Source organism: Urocampus carinirostris, chromosome 5 (assembly GCF_059441175.1).
Source record: "Urocampus carinirostris isolate Australia breed hairy pipefish chromosome 5, RoL_Ucar_1.0, whole genome shotgun sequence".
Taxonomy (NCBI): domain Eukaryota; kingdom Metazoa; phylum Chordata; class Actinopteri; order Syngnathiformes; family Syngnathidae; genus Urocampus; species Urocampus carinirostris.
Genome location: NC_142353.1, coordinates 31,335,104 through 31,350,005, shown reverse-complemented (window position 1 = coordinate 31,350,005; position 14,902 = coordinate 31,335,104). Strand labels below are relative to the sequence as shown.

General features: G+C 40.6%; 1 protein-coding gene across 1 annotated transcript in view; it reads left to right on the top strand.

Annotated features, from left to right (window-relative positions):
• Nucleotides 1-14,902, top strand: part of bmp1a (bone morphogenetic protein 1a) — a 63,128-nt gene extending 48,226 nt beyond the window's left edge. The window contains exons 9-21 of the mRNA XM_088336450.1: nt 2,252-2,367; nt 2,501-2,603; nt 4,426-4,542; nt 4,847-4,992; nt 5,064-5,259; nt 6,684-6,809; nt 7,403-7,563; nt 7,698-7,878; nt 9,426-9,551; nt 9,637-9,764; nt 9,832-10,045; nt 11,053-11,303; nt 13,932-14,902. Coding sequence (XP_088192576.1) covers nt 2,252-2,367; nt 2,501-2,603; nt 4,426-4,542; nt 4,847-4,992; nt 5,064-5,259; nt 6,684-6,809; nt 7,403-7,563; nt 7,698-7,878; nt 9,426-9,551; nt 9,637-9,764; nt 9,832-10,045; nt 11,053-11,303; nt 13,932-14,066 — 2,000 coding nt within the window. The 3' untranslated portion in view covers nt 14,067-14,902. The remainder of the gene's footprint in view (nt 1-2,251; nt 2,368-2,500; nt 2,604-4,425; nt 4,543-4,846; nt 4,993-5,063; nt 5,260-6,683; nt 6,810-7,402; nt 7,564-7,697; nt 7,879-9,425; nt 9,552-9,636; nt 9,765-9,831; nt 10,046-11,052; nt 11,304-13,931) is intronic.

Below are 14,902 nucleotides of genomic sequence, written 5' to 3'. Positions count from 1 at the left end.
GTAGCAAAAAACACACAAATTTGTTTTGGGACCATGGCCAACCCAAATGCCCAAACACCCTAACAAGTTAAGCACCTCGGCACCCAAGTTGGTCATGCTATCGTCCCTCCAGATGAAACGGCACGCAAGAAAGCGGCCGTGTCACTCGGGTCAGGTTGACACAACACACTCTTTCTGTTCAACAGCAGGGCCTGACAGCTTTCACTGGTTTACCCCTGCTGCATCATACTGGTGCCCTGTCCATCCTTTAGAACTGTGATTTTCAACCACTGTGCCGCGACACACTAGTGTGGCGTGAGAGATCGTCAGGTGTGCCGTGAGAAATTATCCAATGTCACTTTTTAAAATTCAATAAAACATTTATGAATCGTTTTCTGCAAATATTATGTCATTGACAAGAGTCTGTGCTGTAAAAACTGGGGTTATTATAAATTACATTGTAATTCAACATACTGTTCAGTGTCATTTTAATGTGAATGAAATGAAATGAAATGAAATGATCTGCATTTATATAGCGCTTTTCAAGTCAATGACTTCCCAAAGCGCTTTACATTGTGCTTCACATTTCCCAATAGCGGCCGTGATCTGTGCAGCCATGTAAGGCGCTAACCTGCTTATTGGGGGTACTGGGGGTTCAGTGTCTTACCCAAGGACACTTCGACATGTAACACGGACAAGCCGGGATTCGAACTGGGATCCCTTAATCCTAAAACGATCGCTTTACCTCCTGAGCTACTGCCGCCCCGATTTTATAACATTTTGGTTAGTGGTGTGCTGCAAAATTTTTCCAATGTAAAAAAACATGCCCTGGCTCAAAAAGGTTGAAAAACACTGGCGAGGAAAGCGAGCTCTGTTGTGGGCACAGAGCTCGACAGCTTGACAGCAGTAGCAGAGAGACGGGCACTGAAAAAGCTGCGGTCAATCATGGACAATTCATCACATCCACTACACAGCATTATATCCAGACAGAAGAGCAGCTTCAGCGACAGACTGCTGTCACTGTCTTGTACCACGGACAGACTGAAGAGATCTTTTCTTCCTCGTGCCATGAGGCTCTTTAACTCCACCCGGCAGAGTAAAGGCCCACATTAAACCACACCCCCTACATTGCATATTACCGTACTTTTATTGCAGTGTGTATTTTATGTAGCACTATTTAAATACTCTATACAACACACTACAGTGGGTATTAGCACGTCACAATGGGTATTTGTATATTGTATTCCTTTTGCTTTATTATTGTAATGTTCTCAGCGAAGGGATGCTGCTGGAAATGTGAATTTCCCTGTGGGGATGAATAAAGTATCTATCTATCTCTATCTATCTATCTAGAACACGTCTAAAGAGTTCATGTCATTTTTCAGAATCATCAAAGTACCATGCTTGTTTGCTCTTGCTCAAAAAGTGAGCAGCATTGCTGTGTCCCGCCTGTTTACACAGTGTGTTGTATGTGACTTAACAGCAGCATAGACTTACACTACATATTGATGGATACAACTGTATCATCCACTATATCTGGACTGTAGCATTTTCGCCATGAGAACAGAAACTAAAACTGAAATGTCCCGGAGAAATCAACAAATACATAACTAGGATTTTTTTTTAGGTAGTTTTTCATGATCCATCATTTTTTTACTATGGGTCCCATAGTGGTTTGTGGCATTAAAATATCATGCATGAAGGAAACTGGCTATGTGCCAAATAAACAAATACCCTGTCTTCCGCTGTAGTATTTATATAGATAAATAGATAGATAGATACTTTATTCATCCCTGCAGGGAAATTCACATTTCCAGCAGCATCCCTTCGCTGAGAACAATACAATAATAAAGCAAAAGGAATATGTATAGGTCCTTATACTTAATTACTTAATATTCTTGGTTTTATAAGGAATAATCAAGGGAATACTGTATTACTTAGTCCAAATCACACGATAACATACTCTTCATGAGTCTTAGTCCTGGCTTCTGCCTCCCTTCTCTTGCAATGGACTATTCCATCTTGTTTCAGAGAAAAAGGCATACTTGCTGGCTTTGTTATCAAAACAAATCTCTAAATCAAAGCCAAATGTGAACGCTTGCGAGCCAATTGTTCGCTCCCTTACGTGCCATGAACCTCACCGCACGTGACTTTTAAAATGTTATGATTGAAACATCTCGATTTGTGTGAGCCTGGGGACGATTTTTAGTTCCACGTGGTCATGACTAAAGTCTTAACGTGCTGAACATGGTGTGTTTGTGCCTGCGTACAGGATGTGGGGACAGCCTCCAGGAGAGCAATGGGAATTTTTCCTCCCCTGGTTTCCCCAACGGATACTCGGCCTACATGCACTGCATCTGGAGAATATCTGTCACGCCAGGAGAAAAGGTGAGCTGACGTTAAAAGTCAAGCGCGGTCGTGTCTGTTTATGTACCATCGCTGTCTCTCTTCCGAGCTTTTATCACTATGTGACCTTTGTCCCGTTTAGTTTAAATAATCCCCCCTCTCTTGGTTTTCCAAGATCATTCTGAACTTCACCTCCATGGATCTATACAGGAGTCACCTGTGCTGGTATGACCATGTGGAAATCAGGGACGGATATTGGAGAAAGGCGCCGCTCAAAGGTCTTTTTTATTTTGTTGGTTTTGTTTCAAGTCCGCCTATGATAAGGTTTCCACATGAATCCCCATCAACTACACTTGACATGTGTCATTTAATCACAATCAAATTTACTTCCAAGCACTTTCCATATGGAATTCAAGCACCTTATTCACTATTTAGGAGTTGAACTCCCGCATGAGCTCTAGCAGTGGAAAAAAGCCATAGAATGGTTATGATCTATTTAGAAAAGAATGAGAAAGCGTGAGGGAGAGAGGAAAATAGTGAGTCAGGTTTAGTGCTGTTGACGGCTAAACATGTCAAACTGTTGGAAGTAAAGTGACTTCATAACATTTTTAATGTAAGGTCAGAAATTGTTTTCTTGGTGTGAAATCAAAAAATGTTTGATTTTTTTTTCTACAAGAATGAAAAACAGTATTATTTCCCCAAACATTCATTTCAAAGTTCTGTGTGTTTTATTTTCATGAAAGCCAGAATCCATTTAATATTGTCAGGTTTAGATAACAATCACTCTTTGAAAAATCTCTAGTATGACATTGATGGACGAATGGGAACAAGGGTGACCTAACCTTTTGAACCTGAGAGCTATTTTTTGTTACAGATTATGGCAAAGGGCTAACAGTATGATATGCATTTCTAAAATAGAAACTTAACATGTTATTATTTTGTTGTCTATGTTTTTACTAGGTAATAATTATTAAAATTAGAGTCAAAATGGACTCGGTCAACCACATCATCTTCTGGGCACTGAGTGATATAGATATATGTACGGCGGCACAGTGGTTAGCGCATGTGCAGCACAGATCAAACCTTCCTGTGTGGAGTTTGCATGTTCTCCCTGTGCCTGCGTGGGTTTCCTCCGGGCACTCCGGTTTCTTCCCACATTCCAAAAACATGCATGTCAAGTTAATTGGCCGGTCCAAATTGTGAACGGACGAGTGAGTTGTCTGTCTCTGTGTGGCGTGCGACTAGCTGGCACCCAGTTCAGGGTGTCCCCTGCCCACTGCCCGAAGATAGCTGGGATGGGCTCCAGCACCCCCGCAACCCTATTGCGGACAAGCGGTGCAGATAATGGATGGCATATATATGTGATATATATATATATATATATATATATATATATATATATATATATTGTTTCTAGGCTATGCTTGGAAATAATTTGGGAAACATTGATCATATCTTTAATATATTATATTATATATATATTTTCCTAGAAAATTGCAATGACCCATCACTGTTGAGCTATTTTCACAAAAGGTCCGCAGGCTACTCAAGTGTACTTTCCGATGTCAATAGGCATTACGTTGGTGACCCGAGATTTAAATTTAAAAAGACATTCGGAGAGGTTTTTTTTTTTCAAGTGTAAACAACAATTTTTTCTTTTTTAAATGAGAGGAGACTTAAAGCGACACTTAACAACAAGAAAATGTACACAAACCGTCATGTCATGAGAAAAGCACCATTAAACTGGTTGTCACTTCGTCTCTTCTTTAGTTGTTAATTGAAATATTACACAATTATATAATTTGTTATAACTAGTTTGTTTTTATTTTTGTCATCCACAATGTTTTATTGCACTATTTAACTGATGCTCTTACAACTTTGACCAGTTTATAGGCACGGTAAATATTTATTTTTATAATATTCTTTTAATTTTTTAAAAACATTTTTTTAGTACGTTTCTACTCATGTGCCACTGATAATCTGGTTTTAAACAATGTACCGGTACACTAGATCGTTTAATCAATAACAACAGACAATTTAGTTTTGTTGTGAATCTTCCTTTCATTAAACATTTTTTGTTGTCATACATTTGCAACCCAGGCCGATTTTGTGGCGACAAACTTCCCGAGCCGATCATCTCCACCGACAGCCGACTGTGGATCGAGTTCCGCAGCAGCAGCAACTGGGTCGGCAAAGGTTTCTCCGCCGTTTACGAGGGTGAGCGCCAACCTCTCCACTTCAACCTTGGCGATATCTCCCCCAAGCTGCTGTAATATCCTCCTTTTCTTGGCACCCGTGCAGCTGATGTGTCAGCCATTTTATACCGCTTTAATCAGATTTTGGCCGGCCCTCAGAATCGACTATTGTTCCCTGACCACGCTGAACCTTGTGTGTGTGTGTTTTACAAAGTGCTTTAATTAATCCCATTGCAAAAACCAGATCAGTGTGCACGTTTTATTTTCTCAAGGCACGCGTCGATCCCTTAAGCGAATTTTGATCCATTTCTCCCTCTCACGTGCAGCCATTTGTGGCGGGGAGGTGAAAAAGGACAGCGGCCAGATCCAGTCCCCCAACTACCCCGATGACTACAGACCTAACAAAGGCTGCGTGTGGAAGGTTACTGTAGCTCAAGGCTACCATGTAGGCCTCACCTTCCAGTCCTTTGAAGTAAGGCCCCACCCTAGAAGAGCTCCCAAATTTGCTCTTCCATGCCCGAAAACAAACCTTCTGTTACGCAGATCGAGAGACATGACAGTTGCGCGTACGACTATCTGGAGGTGCGTGACGGCAACTCTGAAAACAGCCCGCTGCTGGGACGTTTCTGCGGCTATGACAAACCAGATGACATAAAAACAAGCTCCAACCAGCTGTGGATGAAATTCGTCTCGGACGGTTCCGTCAACAAGGCAGGATTTGCAGCCAACTTTTTCAAAGGTCAGAGTTGAATAGTTGTGAACGCCCGGGGAAGTAATGTGTTTGACGTTAGCTTGAGAAAACATATCGGAAACTCTGAAAGGTCAAACCTTTTTCCTGGTTGCAAATACTGGAAATTGGAGTACATCGCAAAATATTTTTTCAAATATGCAGACTGGTAAAAATTATTGAGAAATAAGCATATTTGGCTTGATAATTGTACTCGTTTAATCGTTTTTAAATTTAAACTTTTATTTTTTTTGCAGGGGAAAAAAAATGACTAACATAATAATAATAATAATTTTTCATTGCTAGGAAAAAATAACTATTCTACAAAATTGGAAAAAAAAAAAACAATAAAGAGAACAATTGGGTTGGAGGTGACTGTGGTAGCAAAACTTGGAAGTCAAAGAGGGCTGCAATAAACAATTGGTTTTTAATTACTTTATTGATCACATTAATATGAATTAATCATTCTAAAATATTACAACACGTTTAGAATATAACTGTATGCTATTTGTGTCAAAAAATGTTTAAAAATGTCATGTTCTCTGAAAACAATTGGATAGAAAAAAACAACCATTTGGGTGAAAAGAGGTTTTATATACTACATCTTTGAGTGGGTTGTTTTGTTAATCAAAACGCGTCCAAATGTAGTTGTCTTGTACAAATCAAAGATTGGGTAATTTTATTTGGACAAATCCTCCCCAAAGAAACAAAGTTTATTAAAAGTAATACAAAAAAACTTGCTAATAACTATATGCTGCTTTGTCAGGTAAAAAAAATGGTTGGTTTTACCACAACCTTAAAAGTAAGAAGAAGAAAAAATACAAATCAGCCTAAAATATTTTTTTTTTTTAACTTTTAAACGCTTAAAAATAATTTGTTATTACCCAAAATCCTGCTATTTTATTTGAAAACCCTAAGAATTGTATATTTTGTTTAAAACAATCAAAACATTCAGGTAATTTAGTTTCACGCTCCTGAGAATGATGGTTTTTAGAACAACTGAAATAATTGGGTCTTTTGGAACAAAGCAACACAGAAAGTTAGATTGAATTCGAGTAGAGGTCATTTCTTGATCCAATTTGGGTTCATTTTGACGTAAAAAAAAGTAAAAAGAAAAAATTGACAATGAAACTTCAAACTCCAGCTTTTTGCTTTGCTGACTATTCCATACCCTTCGAAGGGACTCTCTTAACACCAATGCTTATTGCTTTTTCCATCTCAAAATCATTAAAAACAATTTTTTTTCTAAAAAAAAAATTTAAAAAAAAATAAATACTGCTTGCCGACTTTTGAAGTGTTCAAGTTTAGAGGTCCCCCCGCATGTTTTTTTCCCCGATTGCGCCACCCTGCTGTGTGTAAACCTCCTTGTGTGGAGGACGCCTCCTGGAATCAGGGGCCCCATCTGAGAAGTTCCCAACATTTTTTTTGTCTTTCAGAGATGGATGAGTGTTCCAAGCCCGACAACGGTCGCTGTGAGCAACGCTGCGTCAACACGCTGGGCAGCTACAAGTGCGCCTGCGATCCAGGATACGAGCTGGCTGCCGACAAGCGCAGCTGCGAGGGTAGGTCTTGTTTATAGGCCAAATTTTCACCTCTGCGTTGATGCCAAATGGCAAGAATGTTGCCGCAGATGCAATATGCCTTTTCAAGCGTCAATTTCCTGAGCTTACACCATATTCGGAGTACAGTAGAACCTCTCCTTACGAATGTCGCTACATACGAAAGTTTCAGGTCCCCAAGTCAAGTCATGTTTATTTGTACAGCCCTTAATCACAAAGAGTTTCAAAGGGCTGCACAGACCAGATTATTTCAAACCATAGACTATTATTACACATTCCTCTGATCTTAAACTTACATGAGGGCAAGGAAACACTCAAAAAGCTCAACATGAGGAAAATGAAGAAGGTAATCCCCCTTTCCAGGATGACCAGGCTGCAATGGGAGAATATTGCCTCTAGTTACAAAGGCAATTCAGGATATGAAGCCGTAAATACGGTGCAGTAGGCGCTGCTATTAGCCGCTCCCTGAGTTTCCCGAACGTAAACAAACTGGCTGCGTGTATTCCAGCCTGGTCTTCGTGTCACCGTCACAGCACATAGTTCAAAGTTTAAAGAAGACGAGGAGTCTTACCAGCATTTTTACCTTTGTTTTTCAGCCGCCTGCGGAGGCTTCATCACCAAGCTGAACGGCTCCATCACCAGCCCTGGCTGGCCCAGAGAATACCCCCCTAATAAGAACTGCATCTGGCAGCTGGTGGCCCCCACGCAATACCGCATCACTCTGCTCTTTGACGTCTTCGAGACTGAGGGCAATGACGTGAGCATGGGGCGTATTTTCTCACGGCGCTGGGTGGGTTTGTTCTGTTTAGCTTTCGTCACCGTCACTTTTGCGCCAGTAAGATCACATCAACGAAAATTCTGCAGCCTCTATAACACATTTCCTGCCTTTAGGTGTGCAAATACGACTACGTGGAGGTGCGCAGCGGACTCTCCGCGGATTCCAGGTTGCACGGGAAGTTTTGCGGCGCAGAGAAACCCGAGGCTATCACCTCCCAGTACAACAACATGCGCATCGAGTTTAAGTCTGATAACACGGTTTCCAAGAAGGGATTTAAAGCGCAGTTCTTCTCTGGTGAGTTGAGTCAAAGGCTTCCTATTCATATGCTGTTGTCATCTTACTATTTTTATTGCACTTTTGCTCTTATGCACTTAGAACTGAGGCCCGTTTCCAATCACTATCTTGTAAACGTGCGCCCATGTATCCTAACATTCTTTCTAGCATCTTATTTTCTCTTTCACTACGTGTTTATTCATATATTGAAATCTGAGGGCTCCTCCTTTTCGAGCAAATAAAACAAATTAAAAAAGGTGAAAATGTGCAGAATTAAATAAAAACGTTAAAAATAAATATATGAATGATATATAATAAATATTTGCATATTCACAGTGACAGTCGCACAGTACATTGTGCTTATGGACATGTAAACAATGTACAATACATTGTTATAAATGAAAATAACAACATTTATAATTCCAGAAAAATGAAGCAACCAATTGGTGCGATATTTTATTAGATTACATTATTCATTATGTTTTGTGATTTCAAATGTTTTTGAAAAAAAATAAGAAATGAGAAAACCTTTACGACCTTACTATTTACTATGAAGGAAAATAAATTATAAAAAATAAAAAATTGAAATGAACCATATTTTTGTTATTTTACTAGGAAAAATAATAATTAAAAATTAAAAATGAGCACCATCATTTGTTGACTGTCAAATCAGATCATTTGGTTTATTTCAAGTATTATTTTTAGCATATAATTTTATTATTATTGTTTTAGTCAAAATAAATGTGTGCTAAAACACCTCTTTGCTATAATGATCAATTTGATCAAATATAAGATAAATTTGATCATTTTAGTCACTATTTAGAATTAAAATGAATAAGCATTATTGTTATTTTCAGTAGGAAGAAATTCAATATAATGAAATTGGCAAAAAAAAAACATTTAAAATGAGCAAAACTACTTCCCACCTAGCAAATCAGATTATTTTGTTTCTTTCGAGTATTATTTTTTTTGTTATTGTTATTTTAGTTAAAATAACCATATTCATTATCTGCACTGCTTATCCTTAGTAGGGTCGCGGGGGGTGCTGGAGCCCATCCCAGCCATCTTCGGGCAGTGGACAGGGGACACCCTTAAAAAAGTTCCAAGCTAAAGTGATCAAAAAATGATCTCATACATGTTACTTCATCTTGCTAATTTTAAATATTAATTTTTTATTTTACAAAAAATATTTCTTGAAATAAATTGCAATGCAAATGAGCAAAATTTTTAAAAAATGTTACTTCACTGTCACAATGATGTTTAATTTCATTAGATCATTGAGAAAACAAAGTAGGCCCCAAAATTAAAAAATCAGTGGCTTGGATCTTTTATATTCAGCAAAACATAAATCCTGTCTTGTTTTCACAAATAAACGATATAGATTTTTGATCTAATTTTGTGATTTCTCATTTTGTTTCTAATAAAATGCTGAGCTGCATTGTGTTTGTTTGCATTTATGTTTTTTACACTCATGTGTGGCTTGTGGAAACGCTCAAAATCATTCCGTACTTTTCTAGTCATAATTCCGCTTATTTTTTTATAAATATGTCTCTGTTGTGCGTCCTCAGACAAAGACGAGTGCTCCAAAGAAAACGGCGGCTGCCAGCACGAGTGCGTCAACACCTTCGGAAGCTACAGTTGCCAGTGCAGGAGTGGCTTTGTGCTACACGAGAACAAGCACGACTGCAAAGAAGGTACGCCCGTCCCAAAATGTCACCCTAAAGAGCTCTTAGTGCCGCCCGTTTGAAGGATTATAGGACTCTTTTTATGTGGTTGCAGCTGGCTGTGACCACACAGTGACCAGCGTGAGCGGCACCCTCACCAGTCCCAACTGGCCGGATAAATATCCCAGCAAGAAAGCGTGCACGTGGGCGCTTACCACCACGCCCGGCCACCGCATCAAAATCGTACGTCATCGTCGACTTGTACCGCCGTCGATAGTCGAGAATCACACGATCGCGATTTTCTGCTCAGGCGTTCAACGAAATCGACATGGAAGCCCACCTGGAGTGCGCGTACGACCACATCGAGGTCTTCGACGGCAAAGACGGCAAAGCGCAGACCATAGGCCGCTTCTGCGGCACTAAAAAGCCGCAGCCCATCACGTCCAGCGGCAATAAGCTTTTCATGCGCTTTTACTCTGACAACTCCGTGCAAAAGAAGGGCTTCGAGGCGACACACAGCGCAGGTATGTCTGTGTCGCTCTTCCAAAACGAACATTTACTTTGGAGTACAAGTTGCACCAGCCAAAAACTGCTTAACGAAGAAGGAAAAAACATGTATAGGTCGCAATTTGGGGGAAATGTATTAGATAAATGGTAAATGGTCTGCATTTATATAGCGCTTCTCAAGCGCTTTACAATGTGCTTCACACTTACCCATTCACACACACACACACTCACACACCAATAGGGAGTCAGCCATGCAAGGTGCCTACCTGCTTATTGGGGGCATTAGGGATTCATTAGGGATTCCAAATATAACATGGAGGAGCCGGGAATCGAACCTGAGACCTCTTGATTCCAAGACAGGCGCTCTACCTCCTGAGCTAATGCATTGAACTAGGGGTAAAATTTTCTGTTTAAAATGTCAATCTTTAGGCCAGGCATCTCTTTTTCTTTTGGGGATGATCTGCACAGCATGCACTTCCTTTTACTCAAGTCATTATTTAAATGATTGCTTTTTCTTCTTCTCGAATAATATTTTTCCAAAGTAATAGTACTTTCCCTTGAGTAACACACTTCTGCAGTCCGGCAGGGGTAAACCAGTGAAAGCTGTCGGGCTCTGCTCTTGAACTGAAGAGTGTGTTGCGTCACCCTGACCCGAGTGACCCTTAGTCCAGTCACTTCTTTTAATGGCCTGCAGACCAATATGGCTCCTATGGTGCTTTTGAAATTTCTGCAAAAAAAAAAAGTGTCACTTAATTCAAAGGGCGCTTCGTGCACCAATACACACAACAGCTGGGCATGTAGTTTTGCTAAATTGCAACTTTAAAAACGCAACTTAACATAAAAATCTTCTCTTGCTCCATTCAAACTCATACTGCTCCTCCCGCTGTCTTGGGTCAACCGTGCGCACTCACCTCGCTGTGATTGGGTTATAACGTAGGTCAGGAAGTGGGTGTTAAAATTTTACTGGTAGAGTTCCAAGAAATATCATCTAACTTTGAATTTGTGTCGTTTCGAACGTGTCAAGAGTGCGGCGGTCGCCTGAAAGCGGAGGTGAAGACCAAGGACCTTTTCTCGCACGCCCAGTTCGGGGACAACAACTACCCGGGCGCTTCGGACTGCCAGTGGCTGATCTCGGCCGAGAAAGGTTACGGCGTGGAGCTCATCTTCCAGACTTTCGAGATCGAAGAGGAAGCCGACTGCGGCTACGACTACATGGAGCTCTTTGACGGCGCCGACACCAAGTCGCCGCGACTCGGGCGCTACTGCGGATCCGGGGTAAGAATGAGGCCGCTCTTTCTCATCTCCATTGTTTTTCCACCACAACTCGTCGGCTGGCACCTAGCAGCTGGCTCAAAACACAGGATAAAAAAGATCCTCACCTGTAATATCTCTCTCTGTAAATGTTTAAGAAAATCACGCACATATAAATAAGGGTGGGACCCCCCAAAAAAACGATTCATGTATATATCGTGATTTTATTTGTGGCGACTTTTAAAATCGACTATTCTCCCCAGAATCTATTTTTCATACCCGGTACGTGAAAATGCGGGGACGGAAATGGAAAAATCTGAACAAGGACTAAGAACGGCACCCATGAATTATATAATTATTACTATTGTGGTATTTATTTTGTATTTTTGTTATGTTACTTTGGCTGTATTCAGCAGCAATTCTGTAGTTTTTTTTTGTATTATAGTATTATGGTAGTGTTATTTTTGTAGATTTATATTTTAAATATTTAGTATTTTACTAGTATTTTGTCCAAGAAGTGTTTAATTTAAGTTGCTTGTTTTTTTAGGAAACAAAATTAAAATCGTTATTGTCAAATATACCGTTAGAATCGAATTTATCGACATACAAATCGAATCGTCACCTTGGTACGGACGCTGCCCTACTTACGAACAAGATAGGTTCCGGACAATCGTTCGTAAGTTAAATTTATTCATAAGTTGCTTCAGTGCTACATTTTCTATGGGATGTATGTTTAAGGTAAGTAACCTGTATTGTTTTGTATTAAAAAAATAAACATTTCGTAAAATAATATGCTCTATAAAGATAAATCAAGTTGAGTTTAACTTACTTTTGGAAGATGCGATTCAAGAGGTCCTCCTCTGTGGTAAAACGTGGCTAAAAAAAGCGATCCGACCATTTTCTCAACCGCATCAAGCCTTCTTTTTCCACTTTCTTTTAGAAGAAGCAATGCACCTCTCCTTTACACTTTAAACCAACTGTATTAAATGGATGCACAAGATATTAAACAATAAAAATGCCAAATTTCTTAGCATGCTGGAGATACAATACAGTATGTTTACACACAAACTAGGAAGAGGAAGCGGATTTATTTTCTTCCGGGTGGATGCTGGGTGACCTCTCACACCGCCACACACCGGTAGCGGCGGAAAGAAGCACTACCGTAATGCCCTGATCTCTGAAAAAGGTGCACACATTACAAAATCTAACTTACAGCAATGTTCGGATATTTTTCGACATCCCGAAAAAATATGTTCGTATCTACCGTTTTTCGTAAGTCGAATGGTCGTAAGTAGGGGAGCGTCTGTATAGTGATACAATCGGATCGTGATCAAGGCATATTGTCTCACCCCTACATACAAATCCACATACAAAACACTGCAGTGACGTCTAGAAACATGTCTTTTTAGTAATGAATCCATGTTTTTGCTGACAATTTTCATATAAATCATAACGGGAGGTTTGGCAGTTAGTTCTTTATTGAATATTTACAATGTACTCTCAATTTAATGACTAATGCAACCACAAATAAAGTCCTTAATTTATAAATCCAAATTAAACAGCAGTAGATCTTACCAATCCAAATCTATCTCTTTATCTATCTCTCTATCATTGCCATCAATATCAGATGGCTGTAGTTTCCTTTAATCCTTGAGCAACAATTACAGGCGAATGCAATTTAGTCCATTATCGCAGCAACCACAAATAACAAAACACCCAGAAAGACAAATCTGTGTGACACAGCTCTCGCTTTTTGTTTTCTTTTTGCGCAATAGTCACCATCATGAATGGTCACATGATTCGAAAAAATTTACCGAGGCAAAATAGACGGGAGTCAAGTCATGTTTATTTGTGACGCCCTTAATCACAAGGAGTCTCAAAGGGCTGTACAGACCACCGACTACTGCAAACGACAGACTCTTACTACACAGATCAACTGAAAACATCAGTCCTGATAAAAAATGTAATTAATAAAAAAAAAGTTTTTGTTTGTTTGATAGAATTGTCAAACAAACATAGGTTGAAACAGAGCAATGGCAAATAAAAAGCAGCAGCAGTGCCCTTTTCCTTGGGCCTTCCAGAACAATAAAGACGACTGACACTCAAGCTTGATTTACGAATGTGGAAGTCGGCATCACGCATTTATACTCTTGCCAATTTGCTGCATTGAAGCGCAGTAACGTGATAGTTCACCCCTTAATCTTCCTGTCGTCTTTGGGTCCGAATGACACACCACTTAGTTGTTAAAAACACAGTAAAATCGCTTAGATCGTTCCCAGGAGAAAAAATGAAACGTTTTTAGTCACATTTCCATGTAAGCTGTATAAAATAGTACAAAGATGTCATTTGAAATAAGGACCGGTTGGATGGTTGGTGTCCTGAACCTCTAGGATTGTAGGGGCACCATTTACTGTGGAGTGTCATGGGCAAGTACAGCCGTGTGGCACCCATTCCTCTCCGGGCCAACATGAGGGTCAATCGAGAATAACAAAGAAAACAGACACTCGAGTGTAATTTACACATGTGGGAGAGGCTGCATCACTCTTTACAATTTGCTGTTCTCCTGCCTGTCGATTGAGAGAGTTTGGGGGACTGATTTATGATGTTTTTCTTTTGTTCCTGCCCCCATTTTTGTCCCCTTCTCCCCTAAAGCCCCCCGAGGAGATCTACTCAGCCGGCGACTCCATCGTGATCAAGTTCCGCTCAGACGACACAATCAACAAGAAAGGTTTCCACCTGCGCTACACCAGCACCAAATTCCAGGACACGCTGCACTCCCGCAAGTGACCAGCGGGGGCCGCAAGGTCCCGCGCGGGGGGCTACAGGGGGCCCGCCCGGAGGGGCCCCAAAAGGAGGCTCCCTCCTACCGCTCGGAAACCTTCGGCCACCACAGCCAACCAAACGCGCCGCAAAACCGCCGCCAAGCGCGCCTCGGCCGCCCCTAGGGGCTCCGGACCCCCTCGGGGACCCCGGCCCCAACCGCAGACTGTGAGGAATTAAGCCGTTCTCCTTTTAACGGACAAGCGGCGCTGGAAGGGGCGGGGCTTAGACACCCCACTCCCCTTTTTTCCCGTTATTTTTTTTCTCTTTCAAGGTGCCTCCTAACACGGCACAACAAGGAAAAGCAGTGGATTCTCAGGACCTGCGGGATGAGGCGAGCATCGTCAGCGCCTCACCCAATCACCTTCGTCATCGGAGGCCATCATGTAATGGGCGACGCCCACTGTTAGCATTAACTAAAGGAACATAAGGAAGCAGGTTTTTTTTCTAATTAAAGGACTAATCAATGAAATGTGGTCCATGGTCTTCTGGTTGGTACCGACATGACGAGGAAAAAGTGCGCGTGTGTGTGAAATCTTTGAAAAGGGAACATGTGTTTTTTTTGTTTTTCCAGCTCAAACCATTTAGCACTTTACAGTGAATTGTTCCAAAATCATTGAGCGTTGGTCTATGAATTTTTGTGAAATGCAATGCCAGTTCACTTCTTTTTTCTTCTTTTTAATGCATTTTTTTTTTTTTAATCGCTTTTATTCCAAATGTGTTTTGCTCAAATTTTAGTTCCTCAGGCATACTTGAAGCTTGTGTGTGCTCGCTCACGTGGGATAATAAAGAGATGACTTATG